The sequence below is a fragment of the Cygnus atratus genome, chromosome 1 (assembly GCF_013377495.2).
Source record: "Cygnus atratus isolate AKBS03 ecotype Queensland, Australia chromosome 1, CAtr_DNAZoo_HiC_assembly, whole genome shotgun sequence".
NCBI lineage: Eukaryota > Metazoa > Chordata > Aves > Anseriformes > Anatidae > Cygnus > Cygnus atratus.
Window position 1 is genome coordinate 187,344 of NC_066362.1, and position 12,410 is coordinate 199,753.

Below are 12,410 nucleotides of genomic sequence, written 5' to 3' on the forward strand. Positions count from 1 at the left end.
AGCTCCTTTGGACCCAGCAGTTGGAAACACCACATGTCTAGGGCCAGCTACTGGGGGGATCACTGTGCACATGCATTTCACTAGTTAACTTGAAGCTGGACTAGCTCATGAACAATAGGAGACTCTGTCATTTGGATGCAGCCCACCTGATTGCAATCAGCTCCAGCATTCACAGACCTTACAGATGGACCAGGCCTGCCAACTGCCAGCCACATCTCCACCTTCTGGAGTCATGAGGTGTTTGTTGTCATATAGACTTGTTTGAGCTGCATACCCTAAGCTACTTCATAGAATCATAGAATATCCCAAGTTGGAAGGGACCCACAAGGATCATCGAGTCCAACTCCTGGCACCACACAGGTCTACTCAAAAATTCAGGCCATATGACTAAGAGTATATTCCAAACGCTTCTTAAACTCCAACAGGCTTGGTGTCATGACTACGTCCCTGGGGAGCCTGTTCCAGTGTGTGACCAACCTCTCAGTGAAGAACCTTTTCCAGATATCCAGCCTGAACCTCCCCTGTCACAGCTTGACATCATTTCCTTGGGTCCTATCATTGGTCCCTAAAGAGAATAGATCAGTGCCTGCCCCTCCACTCCCCCTCATGAGGAAGCTGTAGATGACAGTGCAATGAGGTTTCCCCTCAGCCTCCTCTTTTACAGGCTGAACAGACCAAGTGACCTCAGCCGCTCCTCGTATGTCTTCCCCTCTAGGCCCTTTGCCATCTTTGTAGCCCTTCTCTGGACACTCTCCAACAGTTTCACTTCCTTTTTGTACTGTGGTGCCCAAATCTGCCCACAGTAATCAAGGTGAGGCCACACCAGCACAGAGTAGAGTGGGACAATCCCTTCCCTCGACTGACTAGCAATGCCATGCTTGATACACCCCAGGATACGGTTGGCCCTCCTGGCTGCCAGGGCGCACTGCTGGCTCATATTCAGCTTGCTGTCAACCACAGCCCCCAGACCCCTCTCTGCTGGGCTGCTCTCCAGCGTCTCGTCGCCCAGTCTGTACGTATAGGCAGGGTTGCTCCGTCCCAGGTGCAGGACCTGGCACTTGCTCTTGTTAAACTTCATGCAGTTGGCGATTGCCCATATCTCCAATCTGTCCAGATCTCTCTGCAAGGCCTTTCCACCCCCAACAGAGTCAACAACTCCTCCCAGTTTAGTATCATCAGCAAGTTTACTCAAAACACCCTTCTAGTCCTACATCCAAGTCGTTTATGAAAAAAAAATGAAAAGAACTTGCCCTAAAATGGAACTGTGGGGGACCCCATTGGTGACTGGCCACCAGCCTGATGTAACCCCATTTACCATAACTCTTTGAGCCCTACCCATCAGCCAATTGTTCACCCATCATACGTTTTTATCTAGCAGTATATGCTGGACATTTTGTCCAGTAGGATCCTAAGAGAAACTGTATCGAAAGCTTTACTGAAATCCAAAAAGATTACATCAACTGGCTTCCCTTGATCAACTAGACGGGTGATCTTATCACAAAAGGAAATCGAATTTGTTAAACAGAACCTACCCCTCATGAACCCATGTTGGCTGTGACCTATGACTGCATTGTCCCCCAGGAACGTTTCAGTAACTGCCTAGGAGACTTCCCACCTAGACATATACCTTCTGCTGTATCTGTACAGAACCCTGTCCCGTAAACCGCCAGGACCATCCATCTCATCATTCTCTTACTGTGCCCTCAGCCCTCAGAAAGTGATGATGCTGCAGCTCTCAACTGCTCAGCATACTTCCAACTGAGTTGAGATCTCCACTGGGGCATGCCCTTTGCTCCATCTTAAACATGGTCTAAAAGGAGCTGTGCTGGCTCTGGTGATGATGCTACATCCTGGTCCCTCCCTGATCAAGTCAGAGTTTCTGTCAAGAGACCTCAGCTTGAAGGTCCAACAAATACTTGCACACCCAGCAGGGTTGGTAACCTTCCAACCCTACAGCTCACTATGCCAGCACACTGTCAGAGGTGTCACTGAGCCAAACTTCCAAGGTAGCTCCAAGGCTAAGCTTGATTAGTTGTGGAGGAGGGTCTGGTGCATTTGGGATAGGCACCACAGTGAAGCAAGAGAAGGGGATGGAGCAGCAAGAGGCTAGGAGCAGTGGCAGCAGGAGGGCTTGGGAGTACAGTTTGGTACGCAGCAGGGTTGCAGGGCAGGATCCCTGCCCTTCCTGATTTGACTTTCTCCAAACTCCATATGCTGTTCAAAAAGCATCTTCTGCAGTTTGATGTCCTTCAGGACTTGCCAAATCTCTGGCCCTGCAGCACTCTGCAACAAATCATAGTTCTCGGCAGGGTCTGACTCCAAGTCAAAGAGCAGTGGTGGCACATGATGGGTCAGTGGGGTCAGTCCATGGCAGGCTTGGTCTGGGGTGGTATCACTGTGAAAGGAACCTGCAAAAGAAATGTCCAAGTGCAGCTCAGCTGCTACTCAGCTTTTGACAGCAGAACCAGGCAGGACTTCACAAAGCTGCCCGTGCAGAAGGGAGGCGGGACTAACCTTGTGTGAAGTAATGGGCCTTGTACTTCCCAAGCCTGACAGCAAAGGGGCCATGCAGCGGATCAGGGGATGGTGGGTAGAAGAACATAGTCTGACGGGGGCTCTGTGGGAAGCAATAGACGTGATCTTGTCTGTGCAGCCATGAAGCTGGACAAGAGCCCAAGTACAAGACCAGACAGAGTCTCCAGGGAATTACAAAGAAGCCCTGACACTACAGCCAGAACATGGCCAGAAAATGGGGAAGCTAACGAGCAGCAGCATCCTGTTTGCTCCCTGCTCAAAGCTACAGAGGCTCCTGTCCATCCACTGCAGCCACAGGGACTAGGCTTCGCAAGACGTTGTGGTTGTTACAGTGTGCCCCAGAGCAGACCAGGGAAGCCCATGGCATGGTCCAGACCAGACAAAATCTCCCAGCTCATGGGTCCCCAGCCCCTGACCCCTCAGCTGGCACTGATCATCAAGCACATAGCTCAGGCCTCATACCCAGCCTTCACGTACCGCACCAGCCAGAACTGGCCTGCAGGACTCACCTTCCCTGATCCAAACAGCACTGGACTGAGGTCATAGCCATCCAGGGTAACGCTGGGAAGAGCCGCTCCAGCCAAGGCAGTCAGTGTTGGCAGGATGTCCAGGGTGCTTGCCAGCTCATGAGTCACCCCTGCCACCCACGACAGCAAGGCACAAAGAAAGGTTCAAATGCCTGATCCCACTCTCACCCCTACCATCCTCACTTCTCTTCTCTCCTCTGCTTGTCCCAGGGCAACTGAGTTGCCATGACACCCCTGCCTTGGCTGGTATAAGCATACAAAAGGCACAAGCAGTGCTGAGTCTCACCTGGAGTGATATGGCCTGGCCAATACGCTACTGCTGGTTCCCGCATGCCACCTTCATATGTTGTGCCCTTCCCGCATCTCAGAAGGCCAGAGCTTCCTCCACGTGCCATTCGCATGGTAGAAGGGCTGTGAGAGAAGAACCACCTACCATCAGTTTCACAGGTCCACACAACCCCTTCCCTGCTTGCCAGTGGGACCATGACAAGAAACACTGTGCCAGTGACACTGACATCCTTTCCAGCCTTGTGAGGCAGGAGGCATGGGAGGGGTGAAGAAGCTGTGCAAGACACCTGAGCAGGGCACTAGAGACTGAGGCCACCCAGACATGAAAGGAATCTGGGGATATTCAGGCTGCATAGTCCTGGACCTAAGCCAGTACAGCTTCTGCCCGTGAGAGGTACAGCTGATTGATGGGAGCAAGGAGATCATGCAATAGGTCCTCAGCAGAACAGTGTCCACCCATTGACTCAGTTCAGGTCACTAGGATGTCACCTGGCACTGCCACACCATGTCCCTTGGGCCCCAGTCAATGGGGTCCCATATCATGGTAGTACAATCTTATCAATGGATGAAGTCCCTCCAGTGAGCCCACTCACCCATTGTCAGAGGTGAAAAACACCAAGGTTGTGTTCAAAAGACCATTCTCTTGCAGCGCCTGCAGCAGCTGTCCCACTGAGCCATCGAACTCTGAAAGCGCATCACCAAATGGCCCACGCTGTGACTGTCCTGCATACTCCTGGCTTGCAAACTGGGGGTAGTGTGTATGCTGGAGAAAAGGCAGAGAGGGTTGCTACATAAAATCCCAGAGTTGCATTTCGTTCCCAACTCACTCAGACAGCAAAAACCCCAGCTAGGACACAGAGATATGTGACAATGCCCAAGACATAACAAGGGGCATGCCCCCAAGTTTCAGAAACACCTCTCAGAAACGGTACAAAGAAGCTGAGTCCCGGGCAGGATGCATAGACTCAGACAGTAGTAAGGTTTCCCAGATGGACTACTGGCCAAGGGAAACAGCCAACGCTCCAGAAAGCGGCCATGCAAGAATATCACCAGAATGGTGCTGCCACAGAACCTGGACATGGGAACACTGACCCCAAGTCAGCCAGGCGTGGGGAGTTCACCCATCCCTCATCCAAGTATTGACTGCTCAGCACAACCCAAGGGCTACAGGAGCTGAGGTGCTTCCCAGCTCTCCAGAGCTGAACAAAGGCTTCCTCCCCCACCCTCAGACCTGGAATAGCCCTCCCCCTCTCCTACATGGGAGGCATAGTAGAGCAGGAAGGGCAGGCCTCTTTGTGCACAGTCAGCAATGAAGTCCCGGGAAAATTTGTTGTAGAGTGGCACCAGATCAGGGAAGGAGACCGGCTGTTGCACGATGCTTTGGTTCCAGAGCAGTGGGACTGGCACAATGTTCTGATCGCAAGTCCCAAAACACTTGGTATCAGGTGGGAAGCAGGTGAGATTCTGACAGGGGCCCTGGAGAGAACAAACAACACTGCCTTTCACCTGTTCTGCAGGACAGTGAATGGAAGGGGACAAAGAGACTCACAGCAACCCACCACCAGGTCCTACAGGAACCCTTTGGGCAACCACTCTCAGAAACCCAGGGGTCTGTGTCCACCCTAGCACCATCCAAGGACCATGCTGCACCAGTATCACTTTCTGCTGACAGCAGTTCAGATATTTCTTTATAGCCCAGAAGCTGACCTTCCATCCTGCAATCCACTAAAGGGTGTATGTCCTCAGGCACAACTGCTACCTATGTTCTGCAGAACTGCTCTACTATATGAAAAACTCAGAGAAGGTCTTTCCCCACCAACGTCCATTTCCCTGGCCTACGGCCACCCACACCCATCTGCCCATGCAGGCACAAACTCAGCCTACACGTCCTCAAACACAAGGTTCACCTTCGAGGCACTCCCCCCACCTGGTCCTGATGCACCCTCATGGGTTGGACCCATCTCTCACCTGGTCATGGGAGTACGGCACTCCCAAGAAGTGGTCAAAGCCCTGGTGGATGGGCAGGAAGGAGCCATTAATGCCTACACCAAGGTGCCACTTGCCAACCATGGCTGTAGCATAGCCCTTGGCCTTCAGCACCTCTGCAACAGTGACCTCAGACAGCGGCAGGCCTCCCCGGGAGTCTGGGTCAAACACGCCAGGGTAAACCCCAGAGCGCATCTGGAACCGGCCTGTCAGCAGGGCTGCCCTGCGGAAGAGATCAGAGAGGCAGGAGACAGCCATGACAGCCGGCACAGCACAGTACGCGCCCCACACCACTCGGCGGCCCACACTTCTTCTCCGCAGAGGGTCCCTCACTCCTAGGGACCTCGTACCCCGGCTCCCCGGCCTCACAGCCGCCACCGCCAGCCACCTGCCGCCACAGGGCCGCGCACTCGGCCCCCTCACAGCGCGGCTGCGCCTTCACGCCTCCCGGGGCGCAGCGGCTTCACCGCCTGCCCCTCCGGCACCGCGGGTCGCTGCGGAGCGCCGCCTCGATGCCTCCCCCCGCCCCGCGGCAGCTCCCGTACCGGGACGGGCTGCACACCGGGGCGCTGCTGTAGAAGCTGGTGAACCGCAGCCCCCGAGAAGCCATCCGGTCCAGGTTGGGCGTGGCGGAAGAAGGGTGCCCATAGCTCCCCAGATCCCCGAAGCCCAGGTCGTCTGCCAGCAGCAGGACGAAGCTGGGCAGGGCGCTGGGCAGGGCGCTGGCCGCCCCGCGCAGGGCCGCCGCCAGCAGCAGGGCCAGCAGCAGGGCCCGCAGCCGCGGCCCCATGGCGCTGCCGCCGCCCCGCGCGGGCTGTGCCGGGCGGGCGCTCACCTGACCCGCGCGGCCAGCCACGTGACCCAGCCGCGCCGCAGGGCATGCCGGGGCGGTGGCGGACGGGGGCGTTCCACAGCCGGCCCGCGGCCGAAGGGAGCGGGCCTGGCCCGGCCTTGGTGCTGCTCGCGGGCTGAGGCCGGGCCGCCGTGAGGCTGCCTGGGGGGGAGGTGAGCACCTCGGAGGGAGGCGGCGAGCGGGGTCCGGGCTGTATGTGCCCTGGCCGGCTGGCCCAGGCCTCTGCTCCCAGGTGCCTGCTGTCTGGAAGGAGAAGTGACCTGGCTTCTCCCCGGGTACCTGCAGGGCACAAAGTCAATAGAGTGAGCTTTGTTCAGGGCAGACTAGGCCCTGTGGGAGTCCTGGTGCTTCTCAAGTGAAGTGTGTATATGTACAGCAATGACAGAATTTCATGTTTACGAATAAGAGCTGCTGGCAGCGCTTGGAACACAGAAGCTTGTATCCCTAACGGTCAATGACTTGCCATCAGAATAAGGAAGGGACCATGCAAAGAGCAATAGTAATTCTGTGGTGGGAGTTCTGCACCTGAGAAGACTGTTGCTGTGCCTGCTTTTGAAAACGAGAAAATTCAGAAGACAGGCACTGAAAAGGAATTGGGGCCTAATACCCTGAAGAGCACCATCTGTTTAGTGTACCCAAAATGAGATTAAAGCAAGACCAGAGATCTTGTACAAACAGATGTACTGGTGGTGGGATAGGGTTAACCACACAGCAGACAGAGGTGAGGACTTTCACCCAAAAACAAAGCAGGTGTAAAACTGGCTAAAGTCCTAGTCTGGATGTTGTTATGTGAATACACCATATTTTGTATTCAGCCTGTGTAATCAATCTATTCTGGATTTTGCTATTATTACTAGTCAGCACTTCCTAAGACCCATCCCACTTTTACAACCACTTTATAATTTGCTTGGGAACTTAGCTTCCCATCGCTCCCTATTCTCAACAGTTCAGACTGCTGGTATAGCTCCTGGCCTTCCCACGTGTGTCACCTTGTGCCTCCTGAAGGCCTGGCCCTGGCACAAGTAGGGTGCTCAGGCTGCTGCTTCTGCTGTGTTCACTGCCACCAATTATTCAGGGCCAAGAGGCAGAGCAAGGGGGCTGGTACTGCATCAGGAGGCAAAGCTGCTGTATAATTCATGTAGCCTACCTACTTCATTCATAGGGCATTGCAGTGGTTGCCCTGCAGTGCCTGGCCATGGTGACTGTGGCACAAGGGGATGGCGGGCAGGATGCTGAGGGGAGGAGAACAACTGCAGTTCTGAGCTCTGGAAGGGCACGACATGAGGACAGAGTTTCAGGAACCGGACAAGGAACAGGGAAGGACATGTGGGACTGTGTGCACTGTGCACAGGTGACATAGTTGTACGGAGCCAAGCAAGGCACTGTGTGACTGCCTCAGGCTGCACCAATGCCAGCAAGCAGGGGTAGAACATACAGATGAACAGTGTCCGTGTGGCTGGGCTTAGAAGGGGAGGTCCAAGTGACTGCTGCATTGCTGTGGGAGCCCACTCTGCAAGGACACATGCAGGCACGTTGTGGTTGGGAATGGTAAGGGTAGATTTTACAGGCTGAGTGCATGAGAGTGGATTGTGAGCTTGTGGGGTGCTTGCTAGTTGTATGTTTGAGAGCAGCCCCACATGTGTTGGGAGTGTGCTCTGCATATGCACGTACCACTTTGGATGCAGTGTGTGCATGCATGCGGGTAAGCAGGTGGGTGCACACTGTGCATATGCATATCGGGTGTACATACACTGTGTGTGTCTGTGTCTAGTCTCTGTTTGTATGTTGTGCTCGTGTGCAAAAGAAGCAATGCCTTTATCAGCACCCACATAGTACAAAAAACACAGCCCAGAACTTTTCTGCCTCTCCAGTTATCAGGACTGGTGTTCAGTAGTGAAACATACATGCAGCTTTATTCCCTTGATTCATAGGCAGAGCAGATTCATATATCCTTCAAATAATAGCATGGGAATTAAGTCCATGTAATAGCTGTGGCTGGATGTCAAGCTCCTCAGCCACTCATTGGGGCAGACCTTGGGTCTTTCCTGATCTGGATCTCCTGGTGCATGAGCCAGTCCACCTTTAAGTTCACTAGTGCATTGCATGCACACCCACACAAGGACCCCACCAGTAGCTGGCTCTAGAGACACTTGATGTTGCCAGCTGCTGTCCCTAAGACCTCTGGGCAGTAAATACCTGCATTAAATACCTACAGTAAATACCTGCATTCCCTTGTCCCATTGCTTGCAACCTCCTCCCTGAGCAAGTATGGTTTCAGCTTTCTTCATAGAATCATAGAATCACAGAATGGCTTGGGTTGGAAGGGACCTTAAAGATCATATAGTTCCAACCCCCCTGCCATGCGCAGGGATGCCATCCACTAGATCAGGTTGCTCAGGGCCTCATCTAACCTAATATTGAACACCTCCAGGATTGGGGCATCTACTACCTGAAAGGAAATAAGTTGTGGGGAGCTGGGGGTCGGACTCTTCTCTCACTAGTGATAGGACTAGAGGGAATGGCCTCAAGTTGTGCCAGGGGAGGTTTAGGTTGGAAATTAGGAGACATTTCTTCTCAGAAAGAGTAGTCAGGCATTGGAACAGGTTGCTCAGCGAAGTGGTGGAGTCACTGCCCCTGGGGGGTGTTTAAGGTAAGGCTGGACGTGGAGCTTAGTGACATGGTTCAGTGGGTGACATTGGTAGTAGGGCGATGGTTGGATCAGATGATCTTGGGGGTCTCTTCCAACCTTAATGATTCTATGATTCTGTGCTTCTCCCTGGGCAACCTGTACCAGTGTCTCACCACCCTTACAGTGAAGAATTTCCTCCTAACCTCTAATCTAAATCTCCCCTCTTTTAGTTTAAAACCATCTCCCTTTGTCCTGTCATTATCTGACTGAAGTTTCTCTCCATCTTTTTTATAAGATCTCTTTAAATATTGAAAAGCCACAGTGAGGTCACCCTGGAGCCTTCTCTTCTTTAGACTGAACAGCCCCAGCTCTCTCAGCCTATTTTCACAGGAGAGGTGCTCCAGCTCCTTGATCATCTTCGTGGCCCTCCTCTGAACCCACTCTAACAGCCCCAAATCCTTCTTGTGCTGGGGGCACCAGACCTGGATGCAGGACTCCAAGTGGGCCTGACAAGGGCAGAGTAGAGGGGGCCAATCCCCTCCCCCCACCTGCTGGACACTCCTTTTCTGATGGAGCCCAGGATGCAGTTGGCCTGGGCAGCAAGTGTGCACTGCTGGCTCATGTTGAATGCTCCTCAAGTCCTTCTCTGCAAGGCTGCCCTCACTGAGTTCTTCTCCCTGTCTCTACTTGTACTTTTTGGGTGACTCTTTCCGCTTTGTGACCCATGGTCTGCACACAGCCTCATTTTGCAAGTGCCACGTATGGAAATCCTTGCCTTGCACAGGAGATTGAATTGGGATGAGACATGGTTAGCTGTGAAAATAGGCAGCTTTATTTCTTGAACTAAGTATATTTCAGTAAGTAAAACTAGAGGAGAGTGGGCAGGACAGAGCAGGCCTTTGGCACTGGGGCTGCCTTTGGATCACCAGATACTGCCCCTGAAGAAAATGGTTATAGTACACTGTAGCCTGCACTGGATCATGCTCAGCCTGCTGCTCAAGCATTATTTCCCCTTAGGGCATACAGGAGCTCCTGCACCCGAGTAAAGAATTCCAGGAGTTTCTGAAGTGGAAAAGGGCAGGCGTTAATCTTGCTTGTTTGTGTTGGTATTGGCCTTGGCCTCTGGAAAGGAGTGGAGGCAGTGAGAAAATGACTCCAATCCCGTGATGTTGGAGAGGTTCGTACTGATGTGTGCAGTCCCATCTGTACCAGGATCCATTCGTAAAAGTGCTGAGTGGAGGCGTATACTCCAGGCCGACGCATTCTACCACAGCCTGTCCCCCAGCTGGTCACACCAACGAGCCAGAAGTAGTCAGCAGTGTTATCTTTGCACACGAGAGGACCACCGCTGTCACCCTGCAGTGGAGGAGAGAAGCCTAAGGTGTTACTAGGTGTCCGCTGTCAGCAGCAGAGCTGGCTCCTCTCTCCCAGCTCCTCCCAGAGCTGTATTCACAGCACAGAAAACCTCTGCTTGGGTTCTGGAGCCTACAGTGGCTTTTCTGGGAGGAGGTCATGGGCATGGAAGGTAGGTCTCTCTCTCTCTCTCTCATGTCTCCTGTGCAACAGTCCCGGCTGTGGGAAGAAGGGTGTTCCAGGTGTGGGTCTACTGGGCACCAAGAACATTGCATGGGCTCTCTGGGCAGTCTTGGAGATATGGGACAAGGGGAACCTTGGCAAGGACCTGGAGGTGGGAAAGGGGAGGTGAGCTCCAGAAGCGGTGGGGACCCAGAGCTAGAAGGGTGGCTTGCATGTGCTGGTGTTCATTTGGGCAGGTACGTCAGGGCTACCCACATGGCAGTGTGTTGACTTGTAGCATGCTCCTACCTGGCAGGTGTCGATGCCACCCTGCATATAACCAGCACACAAGTTGTGGGTCTTGATGGCCCCTCTATACCACCGGCTGCTGTTGCAGAGTTTGATGTCAATGAGATGGACCATGGCCTCCTGCAGGACATCAGGAGATCGTCCAGCTGCGAGCAGATAGAGGAACTGGCATCCAGCAACTCATTGCCAGTTCTCTTCCCCCCCTGCCTGGGTGAACCCCTTCCCTAAGTCTTGGCTTTGTGTCTTGAGAGGCACTGTGCTTATGTTTCCCTTCTGTCTTGCTTTGGGAAATGGGTCTGGCCCACCTCTCTGTAGGTGTACTTCCCCATGGCTTGACCCTGGGTTGTGCCTCTGCCATCAGGTAAGCCCAACCCGTCTCCCCAGCATGCTAAACTTTCACTCTGGACAGCAGTGTTTTTGGGAACTCACATCTTTCCTGTGTGGAACCCCAACCACTGATGTAGCAGGTTGACAGCTCTGACACTCTCAGTGAGGCGTCAGGCACGCAGGCAAGTTGTATATATTGGCTGCACTGGACAGGTTGGTCCAATTCCAGCAGTGCAACGTCGTGCCCTGTTTTGATATTTCTATAGTATTCATGAATCACCAGCCGCTTAATATTGTGCACTTCAACCTCAGGGCCCAGCTGAGTCAACCGGTTGGCACCGATCACCACACGCCACATCATGACATAACTGGAAGGAGATAGAGAAAGGGATCAGAGGGATGCAGAGCCATGTGCTGTAGCAGCCCAGCAGTTCCCTGATCTCTGCTTTATAAAAAGTAAAGCAATGCTATGAGGGTTGTAATGGCCCTTGTATGCTTTGGGCACAAGCAACATTGATGTGGAGGCTGCTAGCAAGCTTGGCATGAGCCAAGCCTTCTCACAAGCAGTCCCTCAGCTGGGTTTTGCAGTGCCCAGGCACCGGCCATATTGCGGGGAAACAGATGGGCCCTTACCTTGCATTATCGAAGCAGTGTGCTGCTGTGAGGACCCATTGTGGGCTGATGAGGGACCCTCCACATACATGCCCAACGCCTGAATACCAGGGATTCTGGATGCTGACGATCCAGGGCCAGGCCCCTGGCTGGGCATTCGTGCCACCCACGACGCGCATCATGCCGTAGTGATCGGCCATGGGCCGGAGCCCACAGGTCCTGTAATCAGAAACTCTTTACTGCCTTGCTCGCCTTTCCTTTGCTCTGTTCATGCTGAAGGTGAGCCACCTTCTTTCCCCATGAGGCACCGTGTGGGCAGTGGGGCCCCTGGGTTGTCTCTGACCATGCCCATTTCTGCTTTAGCCCTGCAGATGAGTTGTGCCAGCAGCCTGGGTGCCGGTGAGGCATCAAGCTTCCCCCATGGGGTCTTGGAAGCTCTGGTGTGGCTACAGGGGACATCCTCCAGTGAACTCCATAAGGGTCCCCCCAGGCTCCCTCCCAAAGCCTCAGACTACTCACACACAGTTGCTTGGTGTGCCTTGCACAGGCCAGCACATGGCCAGCAGCAGGAGGAGGGGCAGCACATTCATCATTCCCTGTGGCAAGAGGCAGCTGCTCATGCCCTGGGCTTGTCACGACCAACACAGCAGCCGATCGTGGTGTGGTGCCCGCGTTGCCCACGGAGCCCTCAGCACCAATGCCGATGTCACAGAGCCCCTGGTTCCGGGTGCTGGGCACGGCTGTGCTGGTGCCACCTGGGTGGCTGCATGGGGGGGTTCCAGGCAGGAAAGGAGGTGGAAGCTGGGCTTGGGCTCCCCTGACAGACACC

General features: G+C 53.9%; 2 protein-coding genes across 3 annotated transcripts; both read right to left on the minus strand.

The window, feature by feature from the left end:
* Positions 1-1,165: 1,165 nt before the first annotated feature.
* ARSA (arylsulfatase A) lies at positions 1,166-6,205 on the minus strand. Of its 2 annotated transcripts, none has more exons than XM_035569271.2 (8): positions 5,882-6,205; positions 5,319-5,559; positions 4,608-4,826; positions 3,944-4,113; positions 3,349-3,473; positions 3,045-3,172; positions 2,515-2,617; positions 1,166-2,408 (listed from the first exon to the last, which is right to left on the minus strand). In XM_035569271.2, exons 1-8 carry the CDS (start codon positions 6,124-6,126, stop codon positions 2,107-2,109), a joined length of 1,533 nt encoding a protein of 510 aa, XP_035425164.1. In that variant the 5' UTR covers positions 6,127-6,205; the 3' UTR covers positions 1,166-2,106. The 2 variants fall into 2 exon arrangements, with proteins under 2 accessions (XP_035425164.1, XP_050565321.1); XM_050709364.1 differs by having other exon boundaries at positions 4,695-4,826; positions 5,882-6,172.
* A 3,609-nt stretch (positions 6,206-9,814) lies between these two features.
* LOC118259630 (acrosin-like) lies at positions 9,815-12,174 on the minus strand. Its single transcript, XM_035569302.1, has 5 exons — positions 12,101-12,174; positions 11,603-11,800; positions 11,072-11,337; positions 10,643-10,788; positions 9,815-10,174 (listed from the first exon to the last, which is right to left on the minus strand). Exons 1-5 carry the CDS (start codon positions 12,172-12,174, stop codon positions 9,815-9,817), a joined length of 1,044 nt encoding a protein of 347 aa, XP_035425195.1.
* Between the last annotated feature and the right edge of the window lie 236 nt (positions 12,175-12,410).

Bases quoted from the DNA above. Each gene is read 5' to 3' on its own strand.
- LOC118259630 (XM_035569302.1), bottom strand. From the start codon at position 12,174: ATGATGAATGTGCTGCCCCTCCTCCTGCTGCTGGCCATGTGCTGGCCT. The intron at 11,338-11,602 runs GTAAGGGCCCAT...ATCTCCTTCCAG, and splicing joins CACTGCTTCGATAATGCAAG to TTATGTCATGATGTGGCGTG. The intron at 10,789-11,071 runs GTGAGTTCCCAA...ATCTGCTCGCAG, and splicing joins GGGTTCCACACAGGAAAGAT to CTGGACGATCTCCTGATGTC.
- ARSA (XM_035569271.2), bottom strand. From the start codon at position 6,126: ATGGGGCCGCGGCTGCGGGCCCTGCTGCTGGCCCTGCTGCTGGCGGCG. The intron at 3,474-3,943 runs GTGAGTGGGCTC...CTTCTCTCACAG, and splicing joins TTTTTCACCTCTGACAATGG to CCCTTCTACCATGCGAATGG. The intron at 2,618-3,044 runs GTGAGTCCTGCA...TGCTTCCCACAG, and splicing joins TGCTGTTTGGATCAGGGAAG to AGCCCCCGTCAGACTATGTT.